At 26.2% G+C, this 17,007-nt stretch overlaps 2 protein-coding genes across 3 annotated transcripts in view; one reads left to right on the top strand and one right to left on the bottom strand.

Moving 5' to 3' along the window:
- The first annotated feature begins 2,043 nt into the window (after window positions 1-2,043).
- On the top strand, window positions 2,044-9,191 carry LOC112597392. 2 transcript variants are annotated; one of them, XM_025343429.1, is made up of 7 exons: window positions 2,044-2,132; window positions 2,199-2,384; window positions 3,279-3,449; window positions 4,377-4,512; window positions 6,127-6,275; window positions 7,631-7,840; window positions 9,009-9,191. In XM_025343429.1, the coding sequence occupies exons 2-7, from the start codon at window positions 2,238-2,240 to the stop codon at window positions 9,156-9,158; spliced, it is 963 nt and encodes a 320-aa protein (XP_025199214.1). In that variant the 5' UTR covers window positions 2,044-2,132; window positions 2,199-2,237; the 3' UTR covers window positions 9,159-9,191. The 2 variants fall into 2 exon arrangements, with proteins under 2 accessions (XP_025199214.1, XP_025199213.1); XM_025343428.1 differs by having other exon boundaries at window positions 7,613-7,840.
- A 932-nt stretch (window positions 9,192-10,123) lies between these two features.
- The window catches only part of LOC112597317, a 50,524-nt gene continuing 43,640 nt past the window's right edge, over window positions 10,124-17,007 (bottom strand). Inside the window, exons 20-27 of the mRNA XM_025343305.1 lie at window positions 15,827-16,031; window positions 15,622-15,759; window positions 15,335-15,449; window positions 15,126-15,237; window positions 14,723-14,845; window positions 14,465-14,580; window positions 14,295-14,383; window positions 10,124-12,143 (exon numbers count right to left, since the gene is read on the bottom strand). Coding sequence (XP_025199090.1) covers window positions 11,972-12,143; window positions 14,295-14,383; window positions 14,465-14,580; window positions 14,723-14,845; window positions 15,126-15,237; window positions 15,335-15,449; window positions 15,622-15,759; window positions 15,827-16,031 — 1,070 coding nt within the window. The 3' untranslated portion in view covers window positions 10,124-11,971. The remainder of the gene's footprint in view (window positions 12,144-14,294; window positions 14,384-14,464; window positions 14,581-14,722; window positions 14,846-15,125; window positions 15,238-15,334; window positions 15,450-15,621; window positions 15,760-15,826; window positions 16,032-17,007) is intronic.

The following is a 17,007-nucleotide window of genomic DNA, read 5'->3' as shown; positions in this document are numbered from 1 at the left end:
GCAGATGGGATTTCGGATCACGTTTGGTCATGGTCACACTGAGTATACGAGTAAACAGTTAAAAAATATATAATAGTCATAGTCATAGACATAGAAATATATAATATAAGGTATAAAAATAAAACCATTTTGAAAATTCATATTTTTAATTTTAATATTCCTATCTAAAATTTGAAAATGTAGTATCAACAAGAACCGTTTTAAGTTGCAATTCTAAATATTTAAAAACATTAAAGATACCTATTTAGGTACAATTTTTTTTTTATTATTATTTGAATTTAAATTTATACAGAATTAGGTATTTAAATGCTGGATAACGATCTCAGTTATTTCGTTATAATTTAAAAATATTATTTATACGTAAATAATACTTTCAATGTATATTTATTATATTTTATACACACAATTACACAAATATAAAGCAGACAGCAGTTATTTACTTTCTCAGTTTTTTGACATACCTATTTTTTTCAATACATATTTTGATTTTATTATTATTTTATTATTATTTTATTTTATTTTTATGTCGTATTGATTAAAATATAAGTACCTAGTTAAATTTTTTTAATTTTATAATAATTTTTATAATCTAAAGAAAAATATTCAAAATAAAATGATAATAATAATAATCATACTAAATTATAATGCTCAATATGATTTTCACATAATATATTTAGTACGTTATTTAATTTGGATTTCTTGGCAGCTTTTTTATGTTTTATTTGAATAAAAATGTATTTTTGACATAAAAACAATATAAAAATGTTTTTATCATGAAAATATTTTTCTGGTGTTTAAATATATATTTATTCACCAGGCAACAAACGTTTAAACATTGTTATTCTAAATGTTTTAACGTAAGCTGAATTCATAGTAGGTACATAATAAAATTCTAATGAATTACTAATTAATTACCTATTGTAATTAATAAATTATGTCTCACGCTGGTAAACTCACCAAAGGTTTAACATCGATGCCCGTTATATCAACGTCCGGTTATGGTTTTAATCCAACCAAAAAATGCAACCAATCTCACAGCTAATGATTTCACTTCTTTCACTCATCATATACCGCGCATATAATAGTCTTCAATAAAAAAATATGAAAATTTAACATTCATAAAATTACATCATAGGTGATTATTTTTATAACTATGTACTTTAAACATTGTCGCTAAAATGAATTATTCTTGATTCAAATTATTATTTCTTGAAAAGACAATGAAATGTTCAATATTTTACAACTAATTTTAAACTATGTGTAGGAATTTAAAATTTTGAAATACTATAGTTCTAATATTTTTGATTTCAATAAAAAAGCTTGAAAATCAAAAACAAGATCCCATATAACTTTTAAATATTGGTAATTCATTAGTATAATTTTTTTTGAAAAAAATATTTATTTATTGAAATGTAAATTGTATATTAGATATATTTCACACTGATAACTTTGCAACAATTTTTTCTGCCCTCTCCAATAAGAAATTTTGCTGACAACGTCTCTGGACTAAGAACAATACAAATACACACACATACATAAATAAAAAAATTTAACGATATTTCTATATTAGTATTAGTTGCATACACTATACGTTCTTTAAAAAAAAAATTAAATCAATATTATAATTTATATTATTATTGTAAATTGTAATAATATATTTGTAGGTATATCAGAAATAAATTATTCATTCTACAATGTAGTATTATCATCTATTACGTGATCAAATATTCCCCATAGCTGTAGGTCATTTATTTGCACATTATAAATATAATTGATTATATACTTAATAATTATTAATGCCTGTACATCAATATATACAAATAATTATTCATTAATTACCATAATTATAGTTATTGGGTTTTAATTGTTTATTTATAATATTTTATAATAATTAAAATTGTGTTATATTGTTTGGGCAGCATGATCTTATCTCGAGTAGGTATAAAATACTATTATAATAGGTATACTTCTTATTATCATCAGCTAATATTACTGGCATTGAGGGGAATATCTATTTAATAGGTACTACAAATAGTACGGTGCGCTGTTAATATTTTTCGACGCTCATCGTCCGCAGATACATACAAATCTTTCAGACTCTCCAACTTTTCAAATCAAGCCCGAACTACAATGTACTTAAGCATAATATTATTGTTCCGTCTATAATAATAATAAATACGATTTTATATATTTAATAGATTTTATACGTACAAAAATAGTAACAATAGTTCAATAAAATGTCCGTCAATGCAACAATGAGCGAAGGTGATTTACGGTTAGATTCGCCGGAGTTCGACTTGATGTGTTTGGATCGTGTCAAAACCGAAATACCCGTGATCGGTTTGGGTTGCAAATACTTCACGAAGCTCGTTGCCAGTCTTAAGGTAAGTTGACCACGGCTGTGATAACATTATATTTTAATACATATAAATATATGATATTAGTAGTAAATAGTAATACTATCGTCTTTCAGCCTGATAAATTTTCGAGGGTGATCATGGGGTGCCTTGAATTGTTCCGGTAGGACTCACAGAGATCTTCTTAATACACACATTTTAGTTACAAATCTATAAAATCCTATTCATATTATATTATCATTAAACTGATATTTTTATTTAACCGCTGAGTATTAAGGAACAATTATTTTTTTTTTCTTTTGTTAGTTTTTAAAATTTTACATGTAGACTTGAAATGAGGAATATCTCATTATTAGTGATACTTTTAACCATGCATTTTTATATGATACCTAAGTCACGACATAATTTTCTTTTAAGACGTCGGAGAGCATTCTTGGATTCTTATGGCTACATATACTTATTAGTGAACTTTTGGCGATTTAGAAGTGATAGTGGCAATATAAATGGATCACGTATTTTTACGTGCCTAATTTTATATAGTTTATAATAAGGTCAAAAAAGATAGTAAGCTTATGAGTTATGACATACATTTTTGGTAGAACCATATACTTGAATGATATTCATTTAGGTTTGAGATAGGGATTTTGAGAAATGTGAAATAAAAATACTTTTAATACTTCTATGTAATTGTACTCACTACTCAGCTATTGTTTTCAAGGGTGAACGATGAAAATCGTTGTTAAACAGGGAGGTTGCTAAATTAAAAGATTTTGCATCCAGTTCCAGTACATTTCCGTGGAGAAGTTATTATGTGCAGCTATTATTATAAGATTTTTGGTTAACGTATTAAACTATATAAACTTTAATTATACAATTGTCATGGTTTTATTTTATATTTTATTCGGCTATACTGTATTGTAGGAGTCCTCTGCTGTCGTTGACTGGAGTCTGAATAAAGCTACAATTGGCGTGGATCACGTTGTCAGATTTCCGTACGTTAAAGATCAGTTGTTAGCCATTGACCGTTTGCTGTGTTCGTCGTTGGACTTAACCGAACTCTCATTACCCGTGTTGACTAGAACACCACAAGAAGTATTAAACCTATTTCGATTTAATATATTATTTAATTCATTATAGCCTTGATGTGTTTCGTGTTTACATTTTTAGATAAATTCGATCAAGAATCGTGGATTTTTTTATTTTATTTTTAACCAACATTCTTGACTATTGCATAACATCACTTTTGTATTAACTAAATAAATTATCGAAAGAAATCGATAAAAATATCCGGCAAGATAAAAATGACAACGCGTGTCTTTGAGTAATTAATAAAAATAAATTTGTTTGGAAAATGCATGTCTAATAATTAATAAGTAATAATATAATAAGTAAATTTAAATATGTATAATTACTTTTGTTAACAAATAACAATTAAATAGAAAGTAAATGTCTTACAGTGTTTCTAGTTATGTAAGTACCTACTTTATTTAATTTAAATTGTATTAAAAATAAAACGCAACCACTTATTCGTGATTACAAATCATTATTATTATCAGATTATAAAATTAATTAAAAATAATGTAGGTATAACGACCTATTATACATTTTATGAACTATGTATACATTTAAAAGTTTTTATAGATTATAGTTGTATATTTATGAATCATAGATTGTATACTATTACTATTGTATAGAGTACCACAAACATTTGATTTTTAGATTTAATATAAAATCTAATCTCGATGTAAAACTGTATTTCTGTTATGAAATATGGTCTTTGATACCAATACCTATTGGCTATTGTACAAAAGTGAAAAACATATAATATATTTTTAACATAATATGCATCATTTACTTGTTATTAAATATATCATACATTTTTGTGTTGGATCAAAATAAAGTTTAAATTTAAATTTATTTATGGAGTTTAATTTTAATTATATTAAAAAAATAAAATAATAATTATAATAATGAGATGGTTGTATTATTTAGTTATAATATTTGTAAAAAAATTTTTAGATGTACGATGGAAGTATAAGATACGTGATTGAAATAGTAACACCATTTACCAATTGGATTGATTTGGAGCTTTTGCCTTCAACGGAATATTATGTCAATCAATATTTGCCGGAATTGGATCCTGATCAAAAAATAAGTAAATGTTTGATACATAATTTTAAATTAAATGTTGTATTTGCATGTAAATACATGTAACCAACGGATAGAAAAAGATTAAAGTTGGCACTTATCGGCTACCTGTATGTTTAAAAATTATATTTATTCAAAGTACATAGGTATTTAATACAATTTTTAAATATTTATGATATGAAAAGGGAATACCTAAAATACATACATTCGATTATATAGTCACTTACGCATATACCTATTTGGGTTAAAACATGAATAATTTACTTATACCTAGGTACTATTTATGTCGTTTATATACCATGTAGACCGATTGCAGGGCACGTGTTGTAGCATATAAAATCGGTGATGATTGATGTAACGGAATTTACTTTTCATGCTTAAAAGAAATTAGTGCATCGGTGAAACAAGGTGGTAAATTGATTTCATGTGGCCTTAGGCGCAAATCGGACACAACATAATATATAATTAATTTGATATTGTATACATTATCTACTGCAGGATAAAATTTTTCACCAATGATTTATACCTATAGCCAAAAGATATATTCATCATTTTATATTTACGTAGGTATATTCAATCACCTAAAGTTATAAAATATTAATTATTTGTCGTTTAGATGAGTGTAATAATTTATATCAAAAAATGAATGTCCGTTTGAGCAAGTTAAATTATTTTTACATACATGAGCAATTTAAAGTTCTAATGTAAATTTTTAATTTAATTTATTAATTATTGATTTTATCAATATATTTTTAAAATTAAGTTAATTTTTAATAATTGATTAAGTAGGTATACTGTTTGTGATTTTGTTTTATTATTTTTTTTTCTTTCAATTAACTTCAGTGTACAGTACTATACAATATATTAACTAATTAACCTATACGGATAAACCTATAAAAATAAACCTATTTTTACTTATTCACCCTCAAATGGTATTTTTGGTAAAATAAACGCTCACTCAATCGTTATATATAAATATCCCCCCCCCCAAACCATATTTTGAGTCGATTCAGCTAAACAGTCTATGCCTAAAATATTTATAGGACAATAAGAACATTTACAATTCTCTTTTAAATATCTCTTTTAAAAATATGATAAACCTATGTATTTATTTAAATGTTAATATAGTTATGTCCAATAAAATGGTTTCGCATTAAACTATTAATTTTATGTAATACAATTCACAACTTGGAGATTGGAACATTTTATCATCGAATTTGAAGATTTGTATGATTTTTAAATTTTTATAATTACTTAAATTATTTCTGTCCGTTGATGTGTTTTGGTTTAATATAATACTGCATTTTTATTTTAGTTTCTCTTTTTGTGGAACAAAATAGCTAAATGACGAGTAAAATAGTATAAAATAATACAGTAATTGATACAATTATGTTGTTTTTGTAAATTTAAAACATTTCGTAGTGTGATTTCATTTGAAGTTTATCAAATTCTTGAACAAAATATTTTAGGCTATAGAATTTATGCTTCTTTTACTTCTCTCTAATCTAACTTTATTATTGCTGGTACTTAATTAAAGAATGATTATATAAGCTAACATTTTATATAGATATTTAATTTTTATGTATATCGAATACTTATTGAAGTGTTTAAATATTTCAAGAGCTCATAAATAGTGAAAAGGGTCCAAGAGCATGTCAATTATCCATGACGCTTGCTCGTCGCATCAAACAACACGCTTACGCCGAACCAAAATATTTGGGAAGCCTGATGTACAGTTTATATGGAGAATCAATTTTGCTGACGAAAATAGTAAGTAAAATAATATTTAACAAACGGCAATGTCAAACCGTTTATTAATTAACAACATTAAAAAGTGTTTAATTGATTTTTATTTTGAAATTTCAATTAACAATATTAATTATTCATTTTCAAACTTTTATAACGTGAAATAAATAAATTGGTAAATAATATATACTTATTCTGAAATTAGCTTTTCACATATTAACTACACTGTTAAAAGAAGGATCAAGTAAAAAATTCATTGAATAAAAAATATTGTTGGTAATAAAGGAATATTTTTCGGACGATAGATTTTATTGTACAGTCGAAATTCTACAGTCGAAGTTATCTCGAACTTCTTTAACTCGAAATCGTCGATACCTTGAACTTTTTCTCCGGTCCCTAGAATTTCCTATTTAAATAATCTAAAAAATCTTGTTTAACTCGAATATTTTCGTGGATAACTCGAAGTTTGAGTTTTATTAATATTATAAAATTGTGATATTTCCCTCGTGTACCTATGTACGAGAATATATATTAAAATATAAAATGAAGTCATTACTTATTAGTGTTATCGTTATCGATAAATGGTCTAAAACGATTCATTAAAAACGCTGTGATCAACAGCACAAAACTCAAACAAAAATAAATACCTTTTTGAAATAATTTTCTAACCTCATTTTTTTTTATACATAGATACATACTTCTTTAAAATTACATATAGGTACATAATTCACGTATAAATACATAGTAAATATTTTTTATTACATAACTTAATTCATAGTAAATATATAGGAATTCATATATTTTGTATTGTTATAAAAATTTTCAATTTGGATAACTCGAACTTTTTTTCGGTCTCTTCAACTTCGAGTTAACCAAGTTTAACTGTATTTGTAAGTTAAAGTCTTATATTTAAGTAAAAAGCGAACGGTTTCAAACACTATAGATTAAATAATTTAATGGCATTGAACAAGTATTTTCTTAGTCTTGCTTAATTGTGAGTGATTTATTTAGTATCATGTAAATAAACAATTTTCTATTGAAGTATTAAACAGCAGTAAGGAAACTTCAAACTACGAGTAATTAAATGCTTATATAGGTAATATATATATAAATATTGATAGGCTGTTTCTCTCTTTTACAATTTATTTAGTACTCATAATAATTAATAAGTATGTCAGTTATATAGTACAAATTTATAAATAGGTAGCACTCGACGATTTGAAATAAAATGAATTCAAATTTGTGACGTAAATTAAGTAAATATGTAAAACTTATTTTTTAGTAATTGAAAGTGTTTTTTATTTTTATTTATTGTATATATATTTTTATTTTTTTCTTCCTACTCAACCCAAATTTCATAGTTTGTTTTTGAACCAAAGTTGTTGCCAAAGACGTTTCGACAGATCTGGAAGAAACTCGGCGATGGTGCTACACCAGTTGAGGTAGCTAATAGCTTATTGTTAGTGGAAATGGGCTGTCTACGAATCAAAGAAGGCGTATCTTCACTTGTTAAGATGATAGAAATCACCGAACAAATGGCCAAATACTACATTGAAATGTTTTTACGATATGTATACGAAAAAAAAAATGTAAGTAATAATAATATATTATATAATTATATATATAAGTATTGTACAATTTATGTATTTATTTAAATTTAACAATAATAAAAACAGGCATTATACATACCTATATTAATGGAGAATAAAATTGTCAAGTATGTGTCAGTACTTGATAGACTTAGACAATTTAAAAACAAATATGATTTCAAATTTTAAATGTCTTACTTTAATTTTATTTAAATTGAAGTTAATAGTTAATCTTTTGAAGTAAATAAATTAAAATGTAATTAATATGTAAAAACGACAATCATTATTGAATAATTTCAGATTTTTCTACAATCATAACATTCTGTTCATAATTAATATTGTTTGATTTGTAGATTGTTGATTTTTCATTGGCTTATGAATTATAACTGCAGTTAACTTTAAAAGTTGTAACTGTAATAGTAAAGGTGTAATGTTTATTGTTTAATATATTTCATACTCGAATGGTTTATTTACATTTTACAAACTGTGATAAAGTGGTAACGGTATTTACAACAAATATATTATATATAAATTATAAGTTCATCGATTTTTATTCAGTATTATACAATATTTAAATTATCACGACATTTTTCATGCGGTATATTTCCACTTACGCGATAGGAATACTTAAAGTTTTTACCGACTCCTATATAAAATATATGCAATAATAGGTAAGCACTGTACGACTGTCACTAAATACATATTAAATAACTTCCATACTAATATAGCCAATATGGATGTAGAACATTGGAATGTATAAGTAAATAGTAAATATATAATATAATATTTATATTATGTCGATAGCTTATAATATTATTATTTATATAGAATATATCTTTTTGAATTAAAATTTAAAACACCTACATTTCAGAGATAATTTAAATATTAATTTAACTTTTATAGTTACATCATAAATCACTTATCATAATACTTTCTTTGATAATGGTTTAAAGACTTCTTATTTAAATGTATTTTATTACAAAACACCCAATACAGCAATATTATAATTCACATAGTTTGATTTTTAGATTATAATGTATAGAATAATTTCGATACAATTTTAGAATGTACGAGGACATAAAATATAAAATATAAATACATAATATTATATTGATATCAGTTTTCAATTATTAATTATCTAAAACAATATATTTTTTTATAATTATAGCATGTGGTCAATAACCTATCGTGTGTAGTACAACCTGAAACGAAAAATCAGGAAAAAAACATAGAAAACATGTCTCAGCATAAAAACGTGGAAACTAAAACAATAAATGAGAATACAAATGGCGATGAACATTCAACATCTAAAAACTAAATAGATTAAAACAGCTTAATAGTAAACTTAACATTTACGAGCTATTTTAGCTGTTTTGGTTTTAATATTAATTATTATTATAGTTAGAATTTATTTTATATTTTACTAATTTTTATTTTAAATTTTATTCATATTTATATTTTTGAATTTTAAGCTTTGAATGAAAAAATGCAGTAATTATAACATAGACTTTGGTTTTTTGGGGTCAACAAGGAATTAAAAAAAAAAAAATGAATTATATTATTTATAATTGATGGGTGTTTGCTCGAGTGTGTGAATTTATACTTTTTCTCAGTCATTAAATTCATTTTTAATTATTATTATTATTATTTGGTTGTTCATTTTTTATTACCTTTTATAAACTATACTCCTTTCATATAATCGTCTTTATGCCCATATTATTTTATTTTATTTAGGAATCTTCTTCTATAATTAAATTAATCAAAGATTAAAATAATTTCTTATCCAGTGTTAGACAAAAATCATATGCAATTCATGTTGTTTACATTTTGGCCATTTTGCTATAGGTCAACAGATACTTATGTTTTTGTAATAATACATATGAAATATAATGACGATGATAAATAATAATAATGCACACGATAAATGCTACATCAGTTGATGATGTAACTCGACATGGTTGCTGTAACATACAATAATTATATATATTAAAACAAGTGTATATAGGTATGTAACCTACATTATACTTGAGTGCTGTTGTTTCATTGCTGTGAATATTTTTAGTGTATATGCCTAATGTATGGAGTCGAAAATGTGTTGTACTTACTCTATATTAATTATCATTTTCAAAAGTCAAAATTTGAGATTTAACAATTTATATGTATTGTATAATAGCTGTTTATTGCTTAAAAGAAAATAATAATAAATTGAAAATACAGTCAAAACAGCGTGTTGATATTTTTTATATTAGTTTATTTATCATTCATTAAGCATATTTTGTGCTAAAATGCACGTGTACAAACTGAAAAAATATATTTTAAATATTATGTATAGATACATTTACTTCACAATAAATTATTATTAAATAACAATGACCGTATATATTGTATATTATTATAATATAACACCAAGGATAGATTGCACGAAACGGGTAGATATTATACAAATAAATTATGATGCTCTCGGATAATATAATAATATAGTGCCTAATATTGAATATTTACACTATTGTATCCTATTATTGAGTGTCAAAAAAATTTGTATACACCTATAAATTATAAATCTAGACTCTAGTCACTTTATTGGACGAAAAAAGAATTATACACATATTCGAGAAATAAATTTTCTTAAACATATTCTAACTGAGTTTATAAAATAATTTATAATATAATAAAATAAAACGTGTGCTCTATGTGTTTGTGGTTTATGGGCACACCATCAAATAGTTAGATGTTTCGCCAATCTATCCGTATTCCGTATAATATTATTATACTTATTAAATAAGGAACACTTGATCTTACGAAAATATACAGAGAATACAAAATGAAAAATATAAATACATTATATTATAACAAGTAGTATATTTATTTTATTTATATATAATAATATGTCGTATATAAATGTGTGTGTGTGTGTGTGTGTTTTTGTGTCGCATGGACTGTCCTCTGGGGGGGGGGGGTGGCTTCCGGTGGCTTAGCCCCTTAAATGAAAGTGTAGCATGAAAATCCGTAGACCATGTGAATAGTAATCGGTGGTGTGTATGTGGGGGGGGGGAGGGATGCACTTCATACACCTCACCAATGAAAAAAAAAATGCAATGATATTATGCCTGTATAATGTATCTTGTACAAATTTGTGTACAACACGCGTACGCGCGTACCTAAGTGTATGCGGACGTGTACCGTGTACCTATAGTATAGGAGTATAAAATAGAAATATATTTAATTCGAATGTATAATGATGGACACATAATTTTTGTGTTGAACAGTATTATTTTTTATGAACAAAATACGATTAGGTATACGTATGATATAAGGACAACGGTAAATCAATTTAGCTGAGGGAAATCTTAAGTTCAGTAGTTTAGGACTAAAGCTTGTTTTAAGTCTCTTGTGGGCGAATTGAAAACAAAAATAATAAAATCAATCAAGGCTCGTCAACAAAATATCATAATAATATATTCTGGATTCGTTCGGAGGGGCTAAGATTCTTAGAAAAACAAAACAGTTTAGGGTTACACACGCATAACGCCGATCGGTCAGAAATGACGTATGTTCAACATGCATAATAGCATAAAATAGTATATACTATATATTATTATATTATTGTTCAAATATTAACAAAACTCTGTTGGAGTATAATATATCTTATATTATAAAGTGTTCTATACTAATAGAATATTGAATAGAGTATATTATATTACTTAAATTGTATCTCTAATAGTGATATTGACTGACTAGTGTTTTTTTTTCATTTACAATAATTATATAACCGTAATAATAATAATAATAATAATAATAATAATAATAATAATAATAATAATAATAGTAATAATATAATGTTATTCGATTATAACAACACAATATCTAATTACAGACGAAATATACATTACACATAATACGTATTATATGTTAACAGTGAACATTTAAAACTATAACCAAAAAAAAAAAAAAAAATAAAAAATAAAAATAAATAAACAACTTAAAGTTAATGCAAAATCCTTTGGTATATAAAATTATATTTTACTTAGAGAGACAAGTGATAATCCGATGACATGCACGGAGAGGAGGACGAGGACGAAGAGACGTAAAGGTGATTTTTTAGAAAAATTGTTTTGTTTTACAGCGATCAGATCAGATACTGCGTTGGACATAGTTGCCAGGGAAAGTGCCAAAGCATCCTGTCCGCTTACTCGATCCTACGTACCATCCATCGTCGCATTTTTCCATCACGAATACTACGTCGCCTTCTCTTAGTTCTAACTCGTCACTGTTCTGTGGCTTATAATTGTATAACGCCCTATAACTATCATCAACTCGAGTGATAAATCGCTCATTTTGTAAAATAATATTATGCAATAAAAATTTAAAATCAAATATTATTATGACGGATAATACCTATATGTACATCAAACGGTTGTAAAAGTTTGGTTATGAAAAATTTGATCTAATGTCAAATTAGTCAAAAATGCATATCCATCACATTAGTCACATAATATACATAATATAATATTTATTTTATGTTTAATTTATTATAATGTTTTAAAATAGTAATTATAATAATAATAATAATATATTTTATTCAATTTTAATATGATTTTATAAATATATACATACTGATGTAGTAAATAAGTCTTTATGCATTATTATGTATAAGTATGTTGTTTTTGTGATTAAAATAATATATTAAATTAATGTGAAAACCGTTATTGAAGTAAACGGAGATTATGAATTATGAATTATTATGAGTATGCAAGATAGTGTCAAAGAGATATTTTATCGGTATAAAATAATGAAATACACGTCACATATTTTATTAGATAAATAAAATTATTGTAATAATATCAACATCTTTATTTTTTCATATGGACATATTATAGTCTCCATTTTTCATTGAATAAAACTTAAATGGCTAAATCTATAATTATGCCATTCACTAGCTATTCACTATATAATTTCATTAAATCAGACTTAGTCAGACCTTGTTTAGTATTCTATTTGTAAGTCATGTATTTCGTTCTAGCCTACTATAGTCTCAAAATCGAGATTAGTGGCTAAAAGAGTTTTTTGTCTTAACATTGATTGCTCATTTTTATTATACGTATGTTTGTATTTAAAAGTATAACTTTAAATTAATTGTATTTAATAATTTAAGTAACATATTGTGTCGATTATTTTTATTCAGCAATGTTCTTGTACTAAAAAAGAAGTGCTATGTTGTTAAATAATCATATATACGAGTACTTAGTGTCCTGTATAACGCACTACACAGCTATATATGTATAAACATATTATATAAAACAAATTATACATTTAAACAATTAATTTACAATGAACGATGATTGTGTTCTTTTCTTTGTTTACAACATACCTAACCTCTTATTTTTTTACTGCTAACTCGTGTTTCTTAGTTTGATATAACATTTTCTATTAACCTATTTCCTAATTTAATTTTCAATTTTTTTTTGTCTGAAATGGTATTAAATATAACCTGTACTCGCCAATTTTTTTCTTTTTGACTGTTAAAATAATTTATTGATATATTAAAAATAATAATTTTAAACACTATGACATAAGTTAAAAGATAATTGACCTTTAGATGCTAAGAAGATAACTATTTATTTTATTTGTTTACTTATATATTACAGCATCGTATAATGTATAGTCGAATACAATCAATTAAGACACGGTATTATAAAAAAATGTAGGCTTAATAAGTTTTTTCGAACGTTATTTATAAGTTATATCTATATCTATATTGTTTAGTAGATATTTTTAAATAATAGACAAATCACTAATTGTTCTTTTATTTCTTTATCACAATATATTATTTTTAATTTTATTCCTTTTTTTTTTTGTATTATTAATTTTAATTTACCGTGACCAAATGTGTGCGAACAATTGACTGTAGGTATATTCCATATGATTATCTTTGTAAGTTCACGTGTGTGTTTATATTTTCATTGATAATAATATGATAGTGATTTTTTTACAATAAGAAAAAATACGATTTTTATCATTATTGTAATAAAATACCTTCTTTTATACAGTTACATAAACATTTTTAGAATAAAGTATACGATTGGATCTGTAAAAATGTATAATATACCATTGAAAACGAAATAATGATTCTGACTAGTTCAAATTTTTAATAACTGAGTACCTATCTATTTTTTGATCATGCTATATAATTATAAACTATTATAAGAGGCGAGTCCTTTCAGTGCTTGTCATGCACAAAAATTAACTCTATAATAAGTTATTAGTTATTTATAAATATTTGTTATTTTATAATTGCCCAGATATTGTTTATAAAAATAAAATATAAATGTACCTAATAAATAACAGAGTGTGAAGATATTTTTTTTGTAGGAATTATAATAATATGTGTAAAATAAATAAATAAATTGACTGACTGTGCACCTATATAGTATGAAAACTTTATTTGTCTACTTACGGCATAGGTTCCGAATGTACGTCAACGTGTAGTGTTTCATTTATGTTATTTGCTTGTTTCTTCGTTTGAGTCCCGGAATTTCTTGTCGGCTACAATCAATATTATCGACAATAAGTTTCCCTAACTTCATAAAGTATAACAAGTTTTTTTTGGTTTAGACGATTTGATACCATAGAAGAATAGCTATCCGGCTGGTACATGTGTTGTGTTTTTGGCGGGTTACTGGTAATGAGAGAATGCGATGCTGGAGATGCCACGGGTTTGAATGACTCGCTCGTTGATGAGTCTGAAAACAAAACAAATAGATCCGTTTAAGCTCGAAATAATAATACGACGCACACTCGTTGTAGCTACCGATAACTATCGGCATTATCGAGCGAGCTAACGCATATATTAGTGCAAATAATAATGGTAACAATATTAATTACTTGGATGATCGCTTGGTTCTACTAAAACTGTAACGTAAGATATAGGAAATATTCCCTTTTTATTTCCAATTCTGCCTTCGTACCAGTTGTTATCAACACGCCTAGTCAGTACAACCAGTTCTCCTGAATATGAAAATAATACATATAAATACATTATAATAAACTATTTAAATAATGCGTTTGTCTGTCTTGACGAATTCGTTTCAAATCGAGAAGGGAGTGGTTCATACAATGAATGAGATTTGCTGCAGTATTCAGCGTTCATTGAACGCTAAACGTCATCGTAATTAGTAATCACTAATCACCCATCACCGTCGAACGTTATTTGATCGCAATTCATTATTTTATATTATGATTATAATTTATAAAATTATTACTAAGGAATGTAAATTTTGATTTTCACCTTTGACCAAAGACAATTCCATATTGGTCTGTGCAACAAAATTGAATTTCGCCCTTGCTTGGCCCTCATAAGGTCTGTGCGGTGTTGTCCTGATACCATCGTACGGAATTACCTGCCAAAAATATAAAATGTTAAATTTTTGTGCTTTTTGGTTGGTGCGTGAGCTCTGTGAACCGGAAAACGGAATTTTTGAATGGCATAATGCGTACCTCAACATAGTTGAAAGGGAACAATCCGACCATAGCATTGTGCTCCCCCTCGTACCAATTCTTGTCGATCTGTTTCCGGACGAATATGATGTCACCTTTCCGGAACGACAGTTCTCTATACACAATCACATATAAATCAAAATATAAATAACATAGGTACTACCAATATTACATGTTTAGTGTTTATCTATTATAAATGTATAAACTGTAATATATCTATGTCCGGTTATACACGGCTAGGAACAGTATAATGGTATATATTCTACCTATTAATAATACTTTATTACCTGGACGTTTGGCCAACAAAGTTGTATAAAGCTCTTGCCACGAGCTTTGGTTCTGGAGTACGACTTCTTGGCGGTTGTGGGCTCTCGTCAACAAAGTCGTCGTAGCGGTTTAATGGGATGGGAGATTTTTGAGAAGGCCTAAAAAATGTCATTATTTTTTAAAATGTTACTATTTTTGATACTATTTTCATGTTCTGCGACTAACAATAAGTTGTCTGCATGTCTCCTATTCGACATGTCTTGAAGTTCTTGAAGGTACTTTCTTCGTCTTTCTTCTTGATAAATCCTTCTCATAGCTTCTGCCTGCTTGTTAGCTAACTCTTCTTCTGTCCATTCTTCTTTAATTTCATTCCGAACCGGACGTCGATACTGTAGTGTTACCTCCGACTCAGCATATTTGTGTGGTGAATCTAAAAGTATTTTCTTAATATTATTTAAAACAATAGCGTTAGCGTTCAACTAAAGTTGTATACCAGTAGGTACATCTTTATATACTATAGTATTGCATTTTCAGTGAAGCCCGATAATGCACAAATATTTTGTTGCGACTAAAAGTCGGTTATTGCATAGACAGTCCCCCTCTATGTATGTCAGTTAAAATTAGGAATCGAATACCATAGGGAACGAACGAAATACTGAACAATGAAAATAACGATGACAAAATCAACAATGAACACAATGAGTTGCGTGCGGTAATTTTCATTCTTTACTTCCCTTCACTCGCCAACCCTAATATTTATGGTTGCCAGTTTTTACTATCAAAAATATGTTTCGATAAAACCATAATTTGATGGAAAATATAATATATATATGTGCATATTTTCATAGTTCTACGTTGGTTTTGTTGTATTTTTTTCAACAGCATCGAATATATATATATACTATTAAAAGACCTTCAGTCTAGAGAATATTCGAACACGTGCTACCAGTGAATGGAGGATCAATGTAACACGGATCGTTAAACACGTCCAAACGGCAATATAATTATCGGTTTCTCTTCTTTTGACAATAGGCTCTAGCGAAACATGTTTCATTTTTTTCATTCACGAGAAAGCTACACAACTAAAAAAAACACTGTTTATTTTACTTATATTTTCTGCAATGCTTTTCTGAAGATTTCCAAGCAAAATTAAAAATAGACACGACTTCTTGTCAAAATAGCCAGATGCCAAGATCTGTGTCGGACCGAGGGCAGCATGTAAAATATTGAGCAATCAAATATAATAATTTTTATTATAATCGTGATTGACGTGGTATTACGTCACTAGATTTATAATAAAGTTTATTATTTTCTAAGGTTTATTGATTTTTTCCTAACGGTACATAATTTATGATTAGAGGGAAAAAATGACTATATTGAATAACTGGATAAATGGATAATTAATA

Source organism: Melanaphis sacchari, unplaced genomic scaffold (assembly GCF_002803265.2).
Source record: "Melanaphis sacchari strain LSU unplaced genomic scaffold, SCAv2.0 Contig40_pilon_pilon, whole genome shotgun sequence".
Lineage (NCBI taxonomy): Eukaryota > Metazoa > Arthropoda > Insecta > Hemiptera > Aphididae > Melanaphis > Melanaphis sacchari.
This window is presented reverse-complemented; position numbering and strand designations above follow the sequence as displayed.